Source organism: Antechinus flavipes, chromosome 5 (assembly GCF_016432865.1).
Source record: "Antechinus flavipes isolate AdamAnt ecotype Samford, QLD, Australia chromosome 5, AdamAnt_v2, whole genome shotgun sequence".
In the NCBI taxonomy this organism is placed as follows: Eukaryota; Metazoa; Chordata; class Mammalia; order Dasyuromorphia; family Dasyuridae; genus Antechinus; species Antechinus flavipes.
This window is the reverse complement of record NC_067402.1, coordinates 275,631,981-275,655,867: the sequence shown is the minus strand read 5'-3', so window position 1 is coordinate 275,655,867 and position 23,887 is coordinate 275,631,981. Positions and strand designations below refer to the sequence as shown.

The 23,887-nt window shown below is 36.7% G+C and overlaps 1 protein-coding gene across 2 annotated transcripts in view; it reads left to right on the top strand.

Moving 5' to 3' along the window:
• GNPTAB (N-acetylglucosamine-1-phosphate transferase subunits alpha and beta) overlaps positions 1 to 23,887 on the top strand; it is a 92,547-nt gene that overhangs the window by 12,684 nt on the left and 55,976 nt on the right. For both annotated transcript variants that reach the window (XM_051961054.1, XM_051961055.1), the window contains exons 2-5: positions 8,221 to 8,306; positions 17,074 to 17,193; positions 21,500 to 21,541; positions 22,275 to 22,480. In XM_051961054.1, coding sequence (XP_051817014.1) covers positions 8,221 to 8,306; positions 17,074 to 17,193; positions 21,500 to 21,541; positions 22,275 to 22,480 — 454 coding nt within the window. The remainder of the gene's footprint in view (positions 1 to 8,220; positions 8,307 to 17,073; positions 17,194 to 21,499; positions 21,542 to 22,274; positions 22,481 to 23,887) is intronic.

Genomic DNA, 23,887 nt, shown 5'->3' with positions numbered 1-23,887 from the left:
CTGGTTGAATGACCACATTTCTATTGTGTGAGGTATAAGTCTGACCATAGGGTTGGCAATTCTTTGTGTTTTATAAAATGTAAATGAAGAAAATGGTCTTGGGTGAAAATCATTGCTTCATTGATTGAGTGGTAGAAAGAAGCTACTTACAACTGTGCAAACAATAATGACAGGGCTAAGATTTATGCCCATGGCCTGTGACTCTTAAGTCTTACTGTAGTTTGTAATTATAAAAAAACTGAAGTAAGGTGTAAAACAAAGACATGTTCATCAAAATATTTGTTATAGGTCATGTCCTATGCAGAATTTTAAGAAGTGAAAGAATTCATTCCCTAACTACAGAGAGGTTGTCCAGATATTTCCTTTTTATGTGGATTATATTGTACTAATTGCATCATATTTTGAAATTCTGTAAAGATTCTTTCAACTTCTTTTTTAATGTGCAATCTTTTTAAAAAATTTTTTTTCTGATTGTATCTGTATATTAACTTTTTTTTCTTGCTGAGGCATTTGGGATCAAGTGACTTGCCCAGAGTCACACAGCTAGGAAGTGTTAAGGGTCTGAGGCCAGATTTGAACTCAGGTGGTCCTGACTTCAGGGCTGATGTTCTATCCACTGTGCCACCTAACTGCCTCTATATTAACTTTTTAAATAAACGTTTCTTTATGAATCATGTTGGGAGAGAAAAATCAGAACAAAAAAGAAAAACTTTGAGAGAAAAAAAACAACAACAGAAAAAAGAAAAAAAACATAGCATGTGCTGATTTACATTTAATTGCCATAGTTCTCTTTCTAGATGCAGATGGCATTTTCTATCCAAACTTTATTGGAATCACTGAACTGCTGAGAAGAACCAAGTCTTTCATTGCAAAATCTTGCTTTTATTGTGTACAGTGTATTCCTGGTTCTGCTTGTTTCCCTCAGCTTGACTTCATGTAAATCTTTCCAGGCCTTTCTAAAAATCAGTTCTTGTTATTTTTTATAGAACGATAATATTGCATATGCCACAACTTATTCAGCCATTCTCCAATTGATGGGCATCCACTCATTTTCCAATTCTTTGCTACCACAAAAAAATCTGCTATATTTTTGCATATATGGTCCTTTTCCCTCCTTTATGATTTCCTTAGGATACAGACCCAGTAGTGCTACTGCTGGGTCAAAGGATGTGTGTACAGTTTTATAGCTATGTGCAAAATTTTAGGCATATATATTAGTCATATTGTGCAAAAAAATCAGACCAAGAAAGGAAAAAAACCAAGAGAAATAAAACAAAAAAAACAAAAGGAAAATGCTATGCTTTGATTCACATTCAGTTTTCATAGTTCTCCTTCTGCATGGATTTTCCATCCCATTTATTGGAATTGCCTTGAATCACCATATTGTTGAGAAGAGCTAAGTCCATCACAGTTGATCATCATATAATCTTGCTGTTGCTGTGTACAGTGATCTCCTAGTTCTTCTCTTTTCAATCAGCATCAGTTCATGTAAGTCTTTCCAGGCTTTTTTGAAATCAGCTTGCATATTATTTCTTATATAACAATAATATTATATCACATTCCTATACTATAATTTACTCAGCTATTCTCCAACTGATGGGCATCCACTCAATTTCCAGTTTCTTGCCACTACAAAAAGGGCTGCAAAAAATTGCACATTTTTGCACACGTAGGTCCTTTTCTCTCCTTTATGATCTCTTTGGGATATAGACCCAGTAGAGACACTGCTGAATCTAAGGGTATGCACAATTTTAAATAACTGAGGCCCCTTCAGTTTTACACACACACACACACACACACACACACTTTTGGTTTTGGTACAGACTTGTGTTCCTATCATTATTTTCAAAGTGTAGAAATTACCTCCATTGATATTTTCTGCAATTTCTTTATAACATCTTTCCCTCCCTCCCTGAGGCAATTGGCATTAAGTGACTTGTTCAGGATCACACAGTTAGGAAGTGTTTGGTGTCTGAGATCAGATTTGAACTCAGATCCTCCTGACTTCAAGGCCGGTGCCCTATCCACTGCACCACCTAGCCACCCCCTTCTCTATAACTTATGATAGAATATTACTTGAAGGTTTGAGATGTTAATAGATTTTCCCTTGGTCTTTAGCAGGCCTGGTCCTCTATTCACTATGCTGATTTTAACATCTGCAGTCATTCTGATCTTGATCTTATCATTGGATGCTGACATTTCTGGAGGAAAGAGTAAGATTGGTGACTTTGCACATCCCTTTGTCACTTAAAGCCAATTCACTTCCATTTAATGAATCACTTTCCTGATGTCATGATCCTCTTTGAGAATGAAGGACAAAGGATGGCAACGATTTTTAACACAGTGTGGTCTCTCAGAAGAGACTGGCCTAATCTCCAAATTAGGAAACATAAACTGGATGAAGAATTTATATTATGCAAGTTGGGATGTGAAGTTGGATAGTCAGTGAGCTAGCCCTTTAGTGTGTAAATCTTGTGTTGTATACTACAGCAGGGGGCTTGAGCCCCAAGTCATCCAGAAAATTGGACAGCATCTTATTTGGAATATTGTATAGTTTTTTTGGATCCTTGACTTTCTTGCTGCTGCTGAAGGATATCTTTTTAAGATCAGTTGCACTATATATTTGCATGTGTTTGAGAAAATGTCAACTTAAGGCATCCTAAGTTGTGCAGTGTGTATAAGTAGATGTCTCTGCATGATTAGTGGTGATTTATCTCTAAGAATTGGCTTAAAAAGCAGAAAGCGAGGGGTAATGGATAGACATCCTGAGTATGAAACTAATGGCTAAAAAAAAAAAAAAAAAAAAAAAAAGAGTATAAAAAGCAGAGAAAGGATTCAGGGAGGCTTGTGGAAGATAGTAATCACACAAAGTATGAACCTGTGATGAGTTGCAATCAGCGATGACAGTAGGAATAGCTGCACTTCTGTATTCAGAGATCCAGAGAACTTCATGCTATGTAAATAACACTACACCACAGTGTTAGGATGGGTATACCAAGAAAAGTAAGGTTTGGTCTCAGTTTTCAAATATGATATAAACAAGCAGACAAGGAGCTCCTTGAGGAGGGGATGCAAATCAGCACTATCTCTATGAGAAATAGTCTTACAGGGCTGCCCAGAGAGCATTGAGTTATAGTGACTTGCCTAAAGTCCCACAGCCAACTGTGAGTCAGAAGCAGAGCTTGAGCCCAGGGCTCTCTGGTTTTAAGGCCAAGTCTTTTTTCCATTGTGACAAGGTTTCCTTTCTGAAAAGACAAATAAGTTACAAAAATGTGAAAAGTACACCCAAATTAGAAGAGATAAAGGATATGACAACGGGAAATGTCACAATGAAGTCATGGAGTGAAATGGACAAAGAATGCCCCTAGTTGAGAATCCCTTGTGGATCAAGGGAGAACTTTCCCACCCAGGAACTTTGAAAAATCTGGATTGTTTAGTTTTTTCCGTTTTTTTCTACCCCTTTTAACCATATTTTATTTATTGTTTTTAGATATAGGAAACACATGGCCATATGTTAATTGGGGGAGGCAGTATTGAAATTTTTGTGATTTGCTTCAGTCCCAACATCCCTCAGAATCAGTACTATTTCTGTATAAGTAGTGGGACAATTCTGAGAGATATTTAATTCTTAGGACTTCAGTTTGTTATGAAAAAGGAAGAGAAAGGTAGGTAGCATATTTCTCTAAGAAGGGATTAATTACTGGTCACAAAAAGACTCCTGAACAGCTCCATTCTTAATAATTTTTGTTTTCTTTGCCAAGGAGAATGGTAGAACAAATCAGAAATGCCTAAGAAGGAGACTATACCCTAAATAACTAAGGTTATCCCTGGCTTCTGATCATCAATTCAATCCATCTGGCCTAAGATGAGCTGCATCTTAAGGGTACTGGAAGGAATAGTGGTTGTGCTTACAGCTCTGACTGTTGTAGAAGAACAAGAGGAATAACAGAAATTGAAATAGCAAAGCTTCTGATTTTCCAAAAGGAGCCTGCTAATTAAAGGTGACATGGTCAATATTTGGAATAGGATATGGTGATTGACCAAGAGTGGTGTGACCTTGTCAAGAACAGGCTTTGCTAAGGGTATGAAGATATTTGACAATGAATGGGGAAATGGGGAGAGGAGGTGCATAGAAGTTGAACTTCATGGGAATTGTTCAAAGAGGGAGAATATACATGTATGGAAGGGCATATTAAGGAAGACAGTGATACAAAGTAAAATAGAATTTTGAAGAACAAAGGAGGAGGATAAACAAAAAAATGGGATGAAGGAAAATGATACAGTAATCGTAATTGTGAATGTGATGAGTTTACTCATAAAACAGACTACATAATAGATTAGAAACCAGAATCTAAATATTACTAATAATATTTGAAATAGAAACACACTCAGAGTTAAAATAAATGGTTATAGCATAATGTAATGTGCTTTAGATAAAATAAAAATAGTCAGGGATAGCAGTCATAATTAAAAGATAATCTAGCAAACTACGTGTACAACTGTACCAAAGAATGAAGTAATATCAGAAAATTTTATAGCAAGTTTCTCTGGCATAGGCCTCATTTCTCAGATATATAGAGAATAGAGTCAAGTTTATAAAAATAAGAGCCATTCCCCAAATGATAGTTGGTCAAAAGATATAACTAAGCAGATTTCAAAAAAAGAAATTGAAGCTATATATAGTCAACTGATAAAATGCTCTAAATCAGGACTTCGTAAATGTTTTTCATTTGTGATTCTTTTTTGCCCAAGAAATTTGTATGTGACCCTGGGTATGTAGTATATAAAATAGTATCCAAATCGAACATTTACTGACGATAAATTACAATTCTGTAACCTTCACATTTAGTTATGAGACTCCTTATGGTTCTACAACTCCCAGTTTGAGAAGCTGGACTCTAAATTACTATTGATTAGAGAAGGGCAAATTAAAATACCTCTGGGGTACTACACACTTAATCAGGGATGAGACTGCTTGTTTCTGAGGTCCCTTAGAGTGTTGAGAGTGTTTCATTCCATTAGATACTATGTAAAGTGGTTCCCTAGTCCAGTGCTGGAAACATTCTGGGCTCTAGCTGGCCATGGCATTCTTATCATGGTGAATGAACTTCTCTTCCCTGAAAGCACCAGACAACTGACAAGGATAGGGATGGGGGCAGGAGATGGATGGTAGTATTTAGGAGAGCAGTTTGGTGAATAATGGGCCTCTCAGCCACAAAATACTCTGCTTTGTGTGCTTAACTCCCTCTTTTTAAAAAAAATTTTTTAATAGCTTTTTTATTTACAAGTTATATGCATGGGTAATTTTACAGCATTGACAATTGCCAAACTTTTTGTTCCACTTTTTCCCCTCCTTCCCCTGATCCCCTCCCCCTGATGGCAGGATGACCAATACATGTTAAATATGTTAAAGTATAAATTAAATACAAAATAAGTATACATGTCCAAACCGTTATTTTACTGTACAAAAAGAATCGGACTCTGAAATAGTGTACAATTAGCTTGTTAAGGAAATAAAAAATGCAGGCAGGCAAAAACAGAGGGATTGGGAATTCTGTGTAATGGTTCATAGTCATCTCCCAGAGTTCTTTCGCTGGGTGTAGCTGGTTCAGTTCATTCCTGCTCCATTGGAACTGATTTGATTCTTCTCATTGCTGAAGACAGCCACGTCCATCAGAATTGATCATCATATAGTATTGTTGTTGAAGTATATAATGATCTCCTGATCCTGCTCGTTTCACTCATTAGCTCCCTCTTTTTGAGGTTTTGTAAAGGAGTTTGCCTTCTGGAGCTTTTTGCAAACCCTTAATGAGTTAAATATCCGTTGTAACTTGATATTGGGAATTAAACCCTTGTGATCACAGGCTGCTCTTTCCCCAGCCTCTTTATCTAAACTGAAATCTTTCAGCTGGTGCCTGTGTGTGTGTGTGTGTGTGTGTGTGTAGTATGTGTATACACACATATATGTACATGTACACACACACACACACACATGTAATTATTTCCAAATCCAAAACCTACTTGCTGAGATCTGCTCTAGTTTGTTACAAAAATTAGCTGCGGTTTTTTAAGAGTTAAAGCTAATCAGAGGGGATGAATGAGGTGCCCCTGGGATCAAAGAAAAAGAGGAGGCAAGCTGCAACATGCAAGAAAGAGAGCAACTCTAGTCCCTAAGGAATTCTCCTTGTTTTTATGTATGACAGTTTCCAGAAAATTGGTGAAAGTGTTCAAAAAGGCCAACTTCTCTTTTGCTGGCGTGGTTAGTGTATATAATGGAAGCAATTTGAAAACCTTCAGATGAATTTTATCTGATGAAAGAAATGATTAAGTGAATTTGCACATGTGTCCTTAAGGGCAGGGATGATCTTATGATTGGCAACATCTTGCATATTGTAACTACTTAATAAATTAATTTAAAATAGGCATAGTACCAGATATAGAAAAATGGAACATGTGTTCACAAATGTGTGTGTGTGTGTGTGTGTGTGTGTGTGTGTGTGTGTGTGTGTCGGGGTGGGGGGTGCAGTTAGGGGTTAAATTTGTAAATTAATTGATGTAGGGAAAACCCAAATGAGTAAAACTCCCTCTATCACAGCAGCTCTGTACCTTCTCCATATTTCTAGTCTTAGAGGGAGGGCTGGGGTGTCTTGCCTAGGGTTCCATAGCAAGTGTGTGTCACCAGTACAGAGAAGCAGGATTGGAGCCCAAATTTCTGTTCACTTCAGCCAACCTGCCTTTTCATATGTATTTGTATAAAAAGCAAGTGTAAGACAGGCTGGTGTCTGACCTGTAGGGTAAAAGATGGGTCATAAGCTTTTTTTCTGCAGGATCATAAAGTGGGGTAGATCAGTCTTAGACATATGAAAGAATTGGAAACAAGTCAGAGGCATCGACAAACCATCATTAGGCATCTGTTCTGTGTACACATTTGTTGTTTGTCCTTTGTTCTCGAGGAGACCATGATGCCAGATGTGTAAGTGAGTTGGGCTTAAATGAGGGAGGATTGTGCAAGGGCATGGAGCCATCTGAGTCCAATGGTCAGATACAGATCAGGATGAATCTTGGCCCTTGTACATAGTAAGAGGAGGTGGTTTAGGGAATTATGGTTTCTACTTTCTGCAACGTGTAAATTTTATCAAGATTGCTCGCCATCAGCACAGATAGGGAGACTAGAAGCCATTCTCTCCCCTTTTAGTTTTCTCTCTATTCACCACACTCATAAACTACCCCTTGGGTTTCCCAGCTTGAGCATGAAGGCTTTCCCGATATTTCCACCTGTTTTCTCCTTACCAGAGTCCCTTACGCTTATGTATATTTGTGCTTATTTAGTTCAGTTATGCAGTCAATGTTTTTAGATACCCTTGTTTCCTCCCTTAGAATTTAAGCTTCTTGGGGTTACTCCATTCTTTGTTTTTGTCCCCTTTCCCCTAGTACAGGACAGAGTCCACAGCAGGCACCTGGATTCATTGCCCTTCTCCTTTGTGAAGCCTTTGCTGCTTTTTCTAGCTGGGCCAAGCTTATGCTTTCTGGCATAGCACAAGAAACATCGGGCCTAATGGCTCATAGAACGGAGAGGTTATTTTTAGGGTTATTATTAGGAATAATAAGATTTTTTTTTCTTTTTTAAGCCAGCATATATGTGAGGCTTTAAAGTTTGTAAATTGCTTTACAAAGGAGGTGTTTGAAAGAAATGGAACTATGGTCTCCCTGTTCTGGTGCAAAGTCTCTGACAGGATTTAGACTGTAGAATTGGAGCATTGCCATACTTAGGGGCAGTCTTTAGAGCAATAGCCATAATTTTTATAGAAGTATTAATATAAATATGTTAAAAATGTTTTTAACTTCATATTTTGATAATATGTTGATAATATAATGATAAAATAGTTACTGTGCCATAAAAGCAGCAACTGTTGAGCTCTCTGTTCAGTCTGTCAATCAATAAGCATTTATGAAGTGCCTCCCACATGCCAGGCACTGTGCTAATGCTGGAGATACAAAAAAAGATAAAAGATAGAATTTGACTTCAAAGAACTCATAATAGATGTTATTTTAGGGGTAATCACACTTGGTAGATCTTTGAAAGTATATTTGGAAGCGGGGCCTCTCCCTTTCCATCCCCACCACCCAAAGGTGGGAGTAGGGGGAGAGGACGGAAATAACAATTCTATTATTCTTTGATACTAAGAAGATATACTATGATGTAATAATTTTCTTTTTTAGGTTGTTCTGGAATGGAGCCGGGACCAATATCATGTTCTATTTGATTCATATAGAGATAACATTGCTGGAAAGTCTTTTCAGAATAGGTAAGATTTATTTTGAAGATTATTTTTGGACTTCTAGAGTCCATCTTGTAACTTTCCTTTGTAAGATAGCATGTCATTCTTTGTTATATGCAAATGAAAAGCTCTGCAAGTATCTGTCTAATAGAAGTATGTAATTATGTGTGTTCATTGAAATACACAGAATTTTAGTGCCTTGTTGAACTCTAAACTAGTTTAGACATCACCCATGTACTTGAGCTAAATCTACATGTGGATTGGGAAATCTCTGTGATATAGGTAAGGTAGCAACTTTTCTAGAATAGCTACCTTCCTAAGTTTCTCCTATTTACTGTTCATTGTTTAGGCTTGTTATGCTTTTAGCTGCCTCTAGTTGCAGAGGCGGCATGGAACAGTGGGTACTGCTCTGGACTAAATGTCAAGAAGATAGGGATTCAGATCCTACCCCAGACATATATTAACCATATGACTTTTACTTTACTTTTTTAACATCATTTTTCTCGTCTGTACAATGAAGGGGTAAAGGTGAACTCTATGACATGTGAGGTCCTTTCCAGCTCTAAATTTATTATCCCCTGATATTTTGCAAAGAAATTAGATACTTAGAAAATTGGATATTAAGATAGTCTTTAAATACATGTGTTTGTATTAATTTTATGTATCTATGGTATCCTAATTTTAGATTGCTTTAAGCATTTTTGGTTTTTATGACAGTGTATTTCAAATTATTAAATTTTGCTAGCAAAAGCCATATGTAATGGGCCAGAACTCTGGAGAAATATACTTGAGGCAAGGTTTCTTACAACAAGGTGTTAACTCAGTGGAATTGATAAGACAATGGTTATCTAGTTTAGCATGGTGATTAATAGTTCTCTAGTTCAGTATGACTGATTTAATCTTAAACAAATAATAGTTCCGTAGTGATATAATGATTGGCTTATACTCAGTATGATTAATGGATTTAATTGTAATAGAATATTTAAGAGGTTAGAGTCAGACCTAGAGATGACTCAGAGATAGAGAAGACAGAGAACTGGAGGCCGGAGGACTTGAAGAGACTCGAAGATAAAGACTCTACTGGTGGCTGTCCTGTCTCCTTCACTTCTCCACTAAGACCAAGGCCCACCTGAAGGTCCCCAGAAAGCTAGCCCGGCCCCAGGTGAAGGAAACAGACTGTGATGGAGATAATAGAGACTTTGAAATTTATTCCTGACTATTCATGTGTTGATTATTCTGCTGAAATCAAGGTCCATTCAGAGGACCTCCAGAAAGCTTGCTGGAACATTACAGCTACAGATGGATTTTTTTTTTTTAATAACTTTTTATTGACAGAACCCATGCCAGGGTAATTTTTTACAGCATTATCCCTTGCACTCACTTCTGTTCCGATTTTTCCCCTTCCTCCCTCCACCCCCTCCCCCAGATGTCTTTTACATGTTAAATAGGTTACAGTATATCCTAGATACAATATATGTGTGCAGAACCAGTTTTCTTGTTGCACAGGGAGAATTGGATTCAGAAGGTATAAATAACCTGGGAAGAAAAACAAAGATGCAAGCCATTTATATTCATTTCCCAGTGTTCTTTCTTTGGGTATAGCTGCTTTTGTCCATCCTTGATCAATTGAAACTGAATGAGCTCTCTTTATCGAAGAGATCCACTTCCAGATGCATTGTAATATATAAAGATTTCAGCAATTTTAAAAAAATTTGTTCTGTGGACATTTTAAGCTTTAATAGACAATGCTTAAGCTTGTATGCATTTGATTTTAATTTGAGTAGCTAATTTGAATAAAAGTTGAAAAATGAAAAGAATGACATTTACATATTAATTTCTTTTAAATAAAAAATTTAGAATACTTTTTCAACCTCTTGTTGGAAATTCTGAAATCTAGCTCTCCTCTAAATCCTCAGGCTCAGTGTGACCAAAGCTTTTATCTTCTTCACCAAACCTTCTACCTTATTCATTTCTATCAATGGCTTTGCCTGCCTCTCAGTCTCTGGGCTCTTTTTTTAAGGCTTCTGGACCTTTGTGGGGGAGAAATCTTAAATCTGCTTAGCTTTAGCTTCTTCCCATTGCCCCTGATTCTACTCTCTGAGACTTGCCAGGATGACTCTGACCCCCTTCTCCATTATAGCTTGTCATATATTTAAAGGCAGCTGACATGTATCCCACCATCCCCATTCTTGTCTATCATCTCTTCATTTGGCATAATTTCTAGTTCTCTTTCCAATTCTGGTCAAGCTACTGGATATATTGGTTCATAGATTAGCTTATCCTTCCTCAACTGTGTTGATGTCTAGAACTGAACTGTCTGAGATTTGTGGTGCTGCTCCTTCATTAATGGTTTTTGTTAATACCCCAGATGAGAGCAATCTTTATCTTCCTTAAATCTTATACCTCTCACTTAGTCCTTTCTTCCTCTCCTTCCTCTCTTCCTCTTTCTCCCTCCCTTTTTTTCCCTCCCTCCCCCCTCTCAAAATACACACATACACACACACACACACACACCCTTACATTCTCATTATTTATCTGTCCCTATGCTATGTAAGCTTGAACTGCTATTAGGAGAGGATGGGTGGCACTGTGGAGATCAGCCTGGGCTTTCAGAGACTGAGTTGTAGGTGCAGGCCTTGACACCATCACTGTGGCCTTGTTTACTCTGTCTCTGTGGTCTTCATACAGCAATATTGCCCCAAAATCTGAGCGTCAGACAGAGGTTTTGCTGGAATTGGGCAGGAAGTAAGAGAGGGATCCTCCAAAGGAGAAGCCAGGAAGGGGGACAACCAGGGCAAAGCTGTGGAAGCAGAGATGGAGATGAATCAGAAGTAGAGAGGAAGCCTGCTTGGGCGGCCAAAGAATAATGGGGACATGGAGGTAGAAGGACTATCCAGTGAGACTAGCATAGTGGACTGGGGCCAGATTGTAACTGACTCTGCACCCTAACCTTAGAGGTCAGAGGGGACTGTTGGAGCAGGGAGGTCCTGTGACCAGATCTGTAGTAAGGAAACCTTACTGCAGCATTCTGTAGGCTACTGGGCAGTGGGAGGAACCTGAGGAAAGAAGACCAGGTAAGAGGCCCTTGAATCACCTGAGTGACAAGTATCTGAGTTACAGTGGTAGCAGGGTGATTGGAATGAAGGAGTGAGGTGCAATGACCTTGGCTAATACTTGTGATAATGAATCTGAAAAATAGGAGGGTGGTGTCCGGGAGAGAAATAGAGATGTCTGGAAGAGAGCAGGAAGTTTGGATTTTGAGATGTCTCTGGGCTTTCCAGTTTGAAATGTCCTGTAGTCTGTTGGTGATGTGGACCTGAAGCTCAGGAGAGAGACAGTACTGGCTATGTATATTTGTGAGTCACCTGCTTGTATGGGCGTATCATAGATTGCTGAGGGAGAGTGTGGAGGGAGAGAAAAGGAGGATCTAGCATAGAACCTTGGCCAGTACTAACAGTCAGGGAGTGTATCCTGGTTGCTAAGCCAACATGGGATCTGTGGACTGGTCAGAAAGATGGGAAGAGAGTATCCTGGAAGGAGGGTTGCCCTTGAGTGGGGTGAAGATTAAGAAAAGCCATTAGATTTGGCACTTTAAAAGATCCTTGGCCACTGTGCTGAGAGCAGTTCCCTTTGTGTGATAATGCAGTTGGAAGCCAGATTGCCAAGGAGGACAGGAGGCCTTTACATAGGCCTTGAAAGCTTATTGAATTTGAATGTACCACTAGTAGCCCATTGTCACCATGCCTTCCTCATTTGTAAATGGAACGTCTCTTGAGCTCTGTGATTTTAAGTTCCGCAGTATTCTGTTACAATTTTTCTAAGATCTTTTAGAAAAATCTTTGTTTTAACAAAAAATTAATTTTAATGCCTTCTGACATTGGATAATGATCAAGCCTGAGTCACAGATGATGTAGATATCATCTCTGAGACATGCTTTGTTTCTAATAGTCTACCTATCTGGAAACTGAAACAGCGGTTTTAGTGGTTGGAACAAAGCCTCAGATAGAAAAGCCAGAGTCTAATCTTAGAGAAACTGCCAACTGACTCACTGACCTTGAGGAAGTCATGTGATCATAGTGGGTGCAAGAAAATGATTCCGATGCTCTTTATCTGTCCTAGAAGAGCTAATATTTGGCACGAGCCTCCTTAGCTGGACAAATTATGTTTTCATTTTATAACCCAATATATCAAAATAACTTTTCACACGATCTGGTTTTCATGTCAAGCTTATATTTTTTTTAACCATCAGATTTATCACCTTTTCATTTTACTTAGGCTAATGTTAAAATTAATCTGGTTCTGCTGGTAACTAGGTGGCCTCAATCAAGATATTTTGCTTAGAGGCTTTGGTTTCAAAAACATTTTTACTCATTTATGTGTAAAATCATGGGGTTTGGAGTCTTTGATTCCATGGCTCAGTGGAAGGTGAAAGCCAGAGATTAAAACTGTCCATCCTGGATCACTAAACCATATGAAGACAATTGATAGGATTTAATGGCTCTCTGACCAGAAATAATCGGATAAATATATGGGAATACTGACTTTTTTGGTTTTTATCAAGCACATGATAAGAGCATCATGAAGGAATCTTTCAGTGCAGCCTTAAGGATTTCTTTCAGGTGAAAATAAAGAGCTCTTATTCCAAAACTTGGAGTAGAAAAAGTTGAATGAGATTAGGTAACTCCATACTTAAAAGTAAGCAGTTGAAGCTTCTAGGAAGGTATTTGCACTAGGAAATATTTCACAATAGTAATAATCAAGTATTTATGGGATTAGATCAGGTTGGGTTGTCTATGGTGTTAAGATTTAGCTTCCTCCTAGAACTCTAAAGGTTATAAATACCATTCTTTGGGAGTGATTACTGATCATCTATTTGGGATTGATTACTAGGATCTTTTGCCTGCCAGAACTGTGCTAGGCTCAGGAATTTAGACTTTGTGCTTATGCTAGGCCATAAAAGGCTGTTCTTCATAGCTTCTTTCACAAGGGAATGAAATAGTCTTGAAAAAGGAACCCTCATGGTTCATTTGCCAGCTCCTCCCTGAAGCTCCCTTACAGCCTTCCCAAGTTATTATCTAGCTTCTATTTGAGAGATCTCCAGTGACAAGAAACCCAAAGCCTAACCTGTCAGCCCATTCTACTATTAACATCTCCATTATGTTGAGAAACAATAGTGTGGTGTGGAAAAAAACTGCCTTTGCTCACAAAGGCCTGAGTTCAAGTCCCATCTCTGATATGTACTGACTGATATTAGTTGAGGAACTCATCTTCTCCAGCAAGGTGATTCTCCATTCCCTGGAGCTGCTTCTTTGGTAGAGGGCATTTCCTGTCTCTGAAACCCTATGGCCAGGCCATTGTTAGAGAATTCCCTTACAGGTGTTATCCAGTGTTCCTGGTTCTGCTTCTTAGAGCAAAGCAGGACAAGGCAGAACCCCCTTTCAAGTGACAGGCTTCAGGTTCTTGAAGATCTCCATAGTTGGGTGTCATTTTCCCCAGTACTTTGTGAGACTAAAGCATCAGCAGGGCCTTTTCCTGTGGGAATGACAGATGTGATCTGCAGGCCTTTTACCCTCTTAGTTACTAGCTCCGCTTTGTCCATATGTTCTTTTTAACATGGAGGGCACAGTAACTGACCCTAGAACTCTGAGATTATTTGATTGGGGGAGAGGACAGCAGAACTGATGCCCTCTTGCCTACATTCGGGACACACTATCACATGATATGGTCTGACTGTGCTCTTCCCCATCCTCTTCCAAGAACCTTGGTGTTAACAGATAGATACTTAATACTGTTTATTCTAAGTAGAAGAATTTATGTTTGTGTTTTTAGAAATAATCTTTAGGAGCAAATATGTGAAAACATCGTTTTACACCTAGCTTTCACATCAAACTTTGGTGATTTTTTTTTAAAAAAAAGAAACAGATTATTTCAAAGGCTGATGTTAAAATTAATATAAACTCAATCAAATCATTTAATCTCTTTGAGCTTTGATTTCTGCAAATCAACAAGCATTTGTTAAGTGTCTATTAAGTGCCTGACACAGTGCTAAACATTAAGAATACAAAGAAACATAAGAAAATAGTCTTTGCACTCAAAGAGAAATGCTTGGGATATACTGTAGACCAGGGATCCTCAAACGTTTTAAATAGGGGCCAGTTCACTGTCCCTCTGACTGTTAGAGGGCCAGACTATAGTAAAAATAAAAACTTTGTTTTGTGGGCCATTAAATAAAGAAACTTCATAGCCCTGGGTGAGGTGGGATAAATGTCCTCACTGGCTGCATCTGGCCCCCCAGGCCGTAGTTTGAGGACCCCTGCTGTAGACCATCCTCTAGCTGATATTAGTTTCATAATGACCATTTTTTGGTTCCAGATCTAGGTATCTGTATTGTCTTCTCTAACCCATGTCTTTTCATCTTGTCTGTAAGGATAGCATGAGCAATATTAAGTGAAAAAACCCAGGTAGGCGGTGTCAGCCTTTCTGTGATTGGCTAGCCTACTCAATAAGTTATTTGTGGTTAATTTAGCCTGACCTGTTCTTGAAGAAGTTATGCATTTACTATTCACAGACTCTCATTCTAAATTCCTCTCAGTCATATCTTTAATATTATTTTGCAAAACTCAGCCAAAAATTGAAGTTAAGTTTGTTGCCCTATAGCATTTGAAGACTACCCTTTTTTTCCATTTTCAAAAAAGTCAGGACCATATTTGCCCATTTCCAGGCTTGATTCTAACAACTCTGCTTACTTGAAAACTCATGGAAAAGTACTAACCTCAGCATTTTGTCACATCCTTTGCTGGATATGCCATCCTAAGGTCTTTCCCGATGTACCACTCAATCCTAAAAAAAGAAAAATGAGGTTTGTCCATGCTGGCCCAAAAAGTCTTCTGACCATTTCTTTATCCTTTTCATATGGAAAGCTCTTGGAGTGGGAATTGAGAAATCTAAGCTTTTAGTCTTGACATTTTCTGTTAAATTTTCCTATGTGGAATATTATGCAATTATGAATCATAGAATAAATACCCCAGTATTTGAAGACTTGGGACTATTGACAACTTACAAGATAGCAGAGAGACACCTGGTGAATATGTGTAAAACATAACATATCTCAAAGATAATTTACTTGCAAGAAGAGACATAAATAATATCCAGGAAATAGGGGATCAGGGAAAGAAGTGGATTGGTTGGTTATATGGCAATAACAAGGCTTAACAGATGAGTAGTCTGAGTGAGGGGATACCGGAATGAAGGGATAGCAAAAAGAGAAAAACTTCTGAGAAGGCCTTCAGTCATGGAAGGATCTTCTTTGGAGAATTTATGTGAGGACATGGGCAAAAAAAAAATCCCAAGCTTGAGAACTCATGGAGGAAAGAGAGGATCATGAGAAAAAAATTGTCTCTCCCTTCCTTCTCTTTCATCAGAGAATGAATACTTTGTATGCTAGTGTTTTCTTTTTATGCCATAGTTGCCAGGAAATTGGTCATCTCTCAGGACTCTATAGTAGTGATTAGCTTTTAGTTGTATGACTGTTGCATGGCCTTTGTTCCATTTTTACCTATACTTTGTCTGGTACATTATAGAGCATCCCCACCTTCATTGTACAGAGTATTTAATAAATCTTGTTATTGATTGATTCTGTAATTTTAGTCCATGTCCTTCCATAAATCCTCTATGGGGGTGTATATCCACTGGATCTTCCCCTAGATAAAAGGTTTTCCCCTCTTAACTTCTATTTCTGGAGATCCATGAACTTGGAGAAGGAAAAAGAATTACATCTTTATTTTAATATAATTTTCTTTTTTTGTAATCTTGTGTATTCTATTGTATGCGTTTAAAAGCATGACTCTAAATATCTATCTAAAGGCTTCACCCAAATAAATTACTTCCCGAGGGGTTCCTGACCCAAAAGAGCTGAAGTAGTCTCTGTTGTAGATCCTAATTCAGTATTTTACATAAATACTTACAGTATTTTCTAAATGTATGAACTACATTTTTATAATAATTCAGGAGCAGACCAGAGAACCTGCTGATTTATCAGGCATTTGTGATAATTTAGAAAAAAGATTTCCACTATTTTTGAAAAAAAAAAAAAAGATTCAGCTGAAAAATAGAAAAGCATTCATAGAATTTTAAAGATGGAATATTCAACTTCAAAACTTGTTAAGGGTTTTAGAAGAACCCATAAACATTCAAATAATTATTTTTGCTAATTTCTGTTTTTCTTTCTTCATTAATGTTGTCCTCAAGGATCTGCAAGCTTCCTTAGCGAAGGATCTGTATCTTGCTTGTAGTGCTTTCAATCAATTGATCATGAATTGAATAATTTTAAAAGCATTGGATAGCTGACTGTTTAATGACATATTATGAATTTTTTTTGTATTAAACAAAAGTTATCCCCTCCCATTTATCTTTTTTTTTTTTTTTTTTTTTTTTTTTTACATAAATGATTGAATGCTTTGGAGATAGCATTTGTTGTATGTAAATGCAAAATCCCAAACTGAGACATAAATCAATGGCCTCAGACTACTACACATATTGGTTAAAAACTTCACTTTTTGCTGTTTCAAATAGCTCTTTCCCTAGTTTGATTTAAATCAAAGAAGTTTCATTGTTTTGGAAAATGTGTATATTTGATACTTTACAAATGGAATTCATTGCTACCCAGCAGACACTTAGAGAAGAAACATGATAATGTGGCTTTTATAAGTTGGTGATTCAAACTCTTTTTTGAAGTTTTGTTGTAATCCATGTGGAAAATTCAATCTCCAATGTTGTATGGACCTTTCCTCTTCAGGCTCTGTTTGCCCATGCCTATTGATGTGGTCTATACCTGGGTAAATGGCACTGATGTTGAACTGCTTAAAGAACTGCGGCAGGTGAGAGAACAGATGGAAGAAGAGCAGAAAGCAATGAGGTAAGACTGGAGTTCCCTTCTCCATCCTCCCCAAAAGTCCCTTGTCAGCATCTGGAGAGGCTGTGCTCTAAGATGACCAGCACAAAATTGAATAGGGATAGAAAGGAATATATCTTTTTCTAAGCAGTACATGGCTCCAACACAAAAATTGGCACCTACACCACATATTAGGGTATGAAAATCTCACAATCAGATGCAGAAAGACAGAAATAAAGTACTGCCTTTTCAGGTCATGATGCAGTAAAAATTACATTCAACAAGGGGCCAGGGAAAGATAAACTAAGAATCAATTGGAATTAAATGATCAAATTCTAAAGAATGAGTGGGTTGAACAACAAATCATAGGAACAGTAATTTCATCCAAGAGAATGGCAATGATGAGACAACATACTTAAACCTATGGGATACAGCCAAAGAAGTTTTTAGGGGAAATTTTATATATCTAAATAGTTATGTGAATAAAATAGAGAAAGAGATCAGTGAATTGGGTATACAACTAAAAACATTAGAAAAAGAACAAATTAAAATCCCTCAATTAAATACTAAATTAAAAATTCTGAAAATCAAAGGAGAGATTAATAAAATTGAAATAAGAAGACTATTGAACTAATTAATAAAATTTAAGAGTTGGTATTATGAAAAACTAACAAAATAGATAAACCTTTGGCTAATTTGAGTAGAAAAAAGAAAGAAAAAAAATCAAATTACCATCATCAAAAATGAAAAGGATGAGCTCACCACCAATGAAGAAGAAATTAAAACATTAAGTAGGAGCTATTTTGCCCAGCTATATGCCAACAAATCTGACAGTCTAATTAAAATGAATGAATATTTACAAAAATAAAATTGCCCAGATTAATAGAAAATAAATTACTTAAGTAATTCCATTTTGGAAAAAGAAATTGAACAAGCCATCAATGAACTCCCTAAGAAAAAAATCTCCAGGGTCATATGGATTTACAAGTGAATCCTACTAAACATTTAAAGAATAATTTATTTCATTACTATGTAAACTATTTGGAAAAATAGGTAACCTAGTCTTGCCAAATTCCTTCTATGATACAAATATGGTACTGATTACTAAACCACAAAGAGCCAAATCACAAAGAGCCAAAACAGAGAAAAAATTACACACCGATCTTCCTAATGAATATTGATGCAAAAATTTTAAATAAAATATTAGCAAAGAGATTACAACTTATCAGAAAGATAATACATTAAGACACATGGGATTTGTTAGGGCTATATCAGGAAACTATTGCCATAATTGATCACATCAGTAACAAAATTAAGAGAAATCATGACTGTCTGAATAGATGCAGAAAAAACTTTTGACAAAATACAGCACCCATCCCCATTAAAAACACTGGAAAGCATAGGAATAAATGGAGTTTTTCTTAAAATGTTAAGCAGCATCTTTCTAAAACCATCAATAAGCATTATTTGTGATAGGGAGAAGCTAGACACATTCCCAGTAAGATCAGGGATAAAACAAGGATGCTCATTATCACTAGTATCATTCAATATTGTATTAGAAATGTTGGCTTTAGCAATAAGAAAAAGAAATTAAAGAAATTAGAATAGGCAATGAGGAGATAAAACTATCACTCTTTGCAGATGATATGATGGTATACTTAGAGAATCCTAGAGAATCATCCAAAAATCTATTTAAAACAATTAACAGCTTTAGCAAAATTACAGGATATGACATAAACCCACACAAATTCTAGCATATTACTAATAAAGGTCATCAGCAAGAGACAGAAAAAGAAATTCCATTTAAAATAACTGTAGACAAAATAAAATATTGGGTGTCTTCCTACCAAGACAAATCCAGGAACTATATGAACACAATTACAAAACACTTTTCACACAAATAAAGTCACATGTAAGCCGTTGGAAAAATATCAATTGCTCATGGGTAGTCCGAGCTAATATAATAAAAATTATAATCCTAGTGTCTAGATCACTAGAAGTGTCTCTACTGAGCCTGTATCCCAAAGAGATATAGGGAATAAAAAAGGGAAAAGGACCCACATGTACAAAAATATTTATAGCAGCTTTTTTTGGGGTGGCAGAAAATTGGAAAATGAATACATGCCCATTAATTGGGGAATGGCTGAATAAGTTATGATATATGAAAAATGTTCTATAAAAAATGATGAGCAAGCTGGTTTTAGAAAGACTTGGAATAATTTACATGAACTGATGCTAAGAGAAACAAACAGAACCAGAACACAGTAAAAGCAAAATTATGTGATGATAAACTATGACAATGGTTCTTTTCAGTGATTCAGTGATCCAAGGGAATCGCAATAAAACTTTGGCTGGAAAAATTCTATCTGCAACTAAAGAGAGAGCTATGGAGATAGAATATAAATCAATATATGCTATGTTCTTTTTTATTCTTTTTCTTTTTTTTTTCTCTCATGATTTTTCCCTTTTGTTCTGATTTTTCTCTCTCAACATAATTCATATGGAAATATGTAAAAAAAAAAATGAATGTACATTCCTTCCCTTCCTTCCCTTCCTTTTTCCTCCCTCCCTTCTTTCCTCCCTCACACTCCACCTCCCTCCTTCCCTCCCTTTTTAAAATTTCAGGTGTTATTTTATTGTATTTAGTATTTTGGTTTTACCTAGTTACACTTAAAAAACATTTTACATTCATTTTTAAAACTTTTGAGATCCAGATTCTCTCCCTCCCTCCACATTCCACCTCATTGAGAAGACAAACAGTTTGATATGAGTTATACATGTGTAATCATGCAAAACATTTCCATAATAGTCATGTTGTAAAAGAAAACATAGATCAAAAACTAAGACCTCAAGAAAAGTAAAGTTTAAAAATTATGTTTCAATCAGTATTCAGACATCATCAATTCTTCTTTTGGGAATGGTTAGCATTTTTCATCATATGCCCCTCAGAATTGTCTTGCATCATTGTATTACTGAGAATAGTTAAGTCATTCACAGCTGATCCTCTTACAGTATTTTTACTGTGTACACAGTTTACCAAAGTTCATTTCTTAAGTACAGGTCTGACTACTGTTACCTTCCTAAGCAATAGTTCCAGCAGTTTCTTTTCACTTCCAAGATCAAGTACAGAGTGTGGTCGAATATGTCCACCTCTTCATAACCTGGCTCTCCTGCTCTTTGTCTTTATCTCCATCACCAGATCTGGCTCTTTTTGCCCCTTCACCTATCTCTTAGTTTTTCTGACTTACTTTGAAACTCAGCTCAAATCCTACCTTTTATGGGAGTTCATCCTGGTCTGCTAATACCATCCCCTTTCCGATTTAAGCTTTTTATAGTTTTTTGTTATTTTATATTTTTAGTTTTGATAGTAGCTTTTTTTTTTCAAATAATAACTTTTACTTTCAAAATGTATGCAAAGGTAGTTTTCAGCATTCACACTTGTAAAACCAATGTGTTCTAAAATTTTCTCCCTCTCTTCCCTCACCGCCTTCCCTAGACAGCAAATAATCCAATATAGATTAAACATGTGCAATTCTTCTAAACATATTTCCACATTTATCATGCTGCACAAGAAAAACCAGATCAAAAAGGGGGAAAAATGAGAAATAAAAAAAAAAAAAAACAAGCAAAAAAAGTGTAAATACTATATTGTGATCCATATTCGGTCCTCATAGTCCCCTCCCTGGATGCAGATGGCTCTCTCCATCAGTAGTCTATTGAAAATGGTTACCTCATTGTTGAAAAGAGCCACATCCATCAGAGTTGATCATCGCATAATCTTGCTGTTGTTGTGTACAATGTTCCCTTGGTTCTACTCACTTTACTTATAAGTTCATGTAAGTTTCTGAAATCATCCTGTTTATAGAACATCTTAAAGAACAATAATATTCCATAACATTCATATATCATAATTCATTCAGTCACTACCCAACTTATGGACATCCATTCAGTTTTCCAGTTCCCTTACCACTATGACAAGGGCAGCTACAAACATTTTTGCACATGTGGGTCCTTTTCCCTTTTTTATGATCATAGAGTACATTTTGTATGAGGGCATATTATTATGTATTATTTCCTGCAGTAGAATTTATTCTTCATGAGAGCAGGGACTATGCTTTTTTGTTGTTATCTAGCATTTGCCCAATAGTAAGTGCTCAATAAGTGGCCTCCCGACTGACATAAGGGGTGATGGAATACCTTTTGTTATGGTTAATAATAATTAATTGGCTCATCAGACATTCTATTTCTGTCCATTCTTTTCCTGACACTAGTTGAACATCTTCATGTGTATATATTCTATGGTGATCTTAATTTTATTGTTTTTATTTAGAGAAATTCTTGGGAAGAACTCCACAGAACCCACAAAGAAAAGGTAAACATTAGTTTTCACTGAATAAGAGTTGAAAAACAAAAGTAATTTTATTACTATATATTAGTTATGACTTTAATACATTAGTCTGTATTTGAGCAAAAACAAACAAAGATTTCAAGTCCTGAAATCTGCCATTTGTCAAGCTGACACTATTGGATTTGGTCACATCATGACCAATGACTTTTTGGAAGAGGGAAGGACAGGTAAGAGTTGGGATGAGTAAGTGAGGATTCTGGAGAGGCCAAGGAAATCTTTTGGGAAATAGGATGCCTTGCACTGATGAGAGTTAGATGCCATGTACTCTGGCATTGCAACTGTGAAGAGGGGATTGATCTCTCACAATCTCAGATTCCACATCTGCATAATGGGGCTAACTTGCACATAATTGTAGATAATGATGTAGATAAAAAACCCACACGTGGTTTTTATTTGTGTGTTTTTGTTTTTTCTAATAAACTTTATAAACCATGCTATAAGAATGTGAATGATTAATTTCTTTGACAACTTAACAGTAAATAAATATTTAAGAATTATTTTTTTAAAATGTTAATTCACATAGGTAAGTAACCTTAAAGTTGTCTTTTTTTTCTTGTATTTTTGTTCTTGATAGAAATGTTTGTCTATTAAACATCCTGATTTTTCAGTGTCATTACAAATAATGATATTGCTATATTTTTTACTGTCACATTGGTTTTTCAAAGTTATTAACGATAATGCTGCCATTTCTTTCTAGTGAGAAGCAGTTAGAATGTTTGCTAACACACTGCATCAAAGTACCAATGCTCATACTTGACCCCGCCCTGCCTGTCAACATCAGCCTGAAGGAGTTGCCATCCATTTATCCTTCTTTGCAGTCTGCTAGTGAGATATTCTATGTTGCAAAACCCAAAAATCCATCAACTAATGTTTCCGTCGTCGTTTTTGACAGTCAGAAGGAAGGTAAGCTCCTTTATATTGGTATGAAAAAAGTGACAATTACTTGTTTGATATTTGTATTAACATGATGTGCATATTGAATGAATTGCAATGAAATTAATGTTACAAGAAGAACAAAAAGAAATTAGTAAACAGAATATTTAGAGAATGATTTTTAAAAACCCAGTGCGTTCAGTCCCATGTTAGGGGAAGAGAATTTGGTTGACTTTATATAGGATTAAGAACTAGACCTATGATTTCATTGCTGTAGGGAACACCCAGAGGTGCTTAATAATTGCTTGTTTCCTTTCTTATATAAGGAAACTTCCTTTACCATTGATGGTCAAGAGTTTTAGAGATTGGGCTAGAGCAGAGGTATCAGTGTTCATGACTTATTTAGGGTCACATGGCCTATATATATCAAAGCTGGTATTTGAACCCGGTTCTTCTCGCTTCTGGGTCAATTCTCTCTCCACAGTGCCATTTTGTCCTTTATATGGTACACATTACCTAAAACCTCACCTTTTAGAGATCTGCTGCTGACCATTTTATTATAAAGGGCAGTTAGGTGTCATAGTGAGGAAATCAGAGTTCAAATCTAGCCTTAAACATTTACTAGTTGTGGCATATCACTTAACCCAATTTACCTCTGTTTCCTCATCTATAAAATGAGCTGGAGATGGAAATGGCAAACCATTCCAGTATTTCTGCCAAGAAATCCCAAATGGTGTTATGAAGAGTTAGATTGGACTGAAATGATTGAACAACAAAAACTTGTATTTTATTCTTTCCCCCAGCCCTAACATATATAAATGTGGCTGCACAGGATGGAATGAGTGTATCCCCAACTGCTGCAAAGCAACTCTTTGATTCCTTACTTTTTGACCAAGTAATTCTGCCTGGTCCCTTAAGCCCTCATTTCACCTGTCCATCCCTGCCACCAGCAAATGACCTTGACCTACTGCTATACCGACAAGCATGAAAGCTATCTATCATATGCACTTAAAACACCCCTCCTCCCTTCTTTCCAAACCTTTTGGGTTCTCACTTTTCCTTCCCTTCTTTTCTTCCTTCTCAGAAGGAGAGGAAGCCATATTCCTTGCCAATCTTAATAATTACACAAATTATCTTATTATGGCCTCACAATAGCCTTATGACATTAGGCTCTGTGGGTATTGTTTATATAGGAGGAAAATGACTCTTAGGTTAGTTGGCTTGCCCATGGTTGCACAGCTGGCAAGGATCAGAGGTGGGCTTCAAAGCCATATGTCTCTTATTCTGAGTCCAGAACTCTGGCCACTTTGCCAGACTGTCTTTCATCTGACCTCTTCACGTGGATTCTAGGTCCCAGTTCCTCCTACTATGAAGTAATCTTTGACCTTATTCTTTCATTCAGCCTAATCATAGGGTGAAACTGCCAAGGGAGAAAGC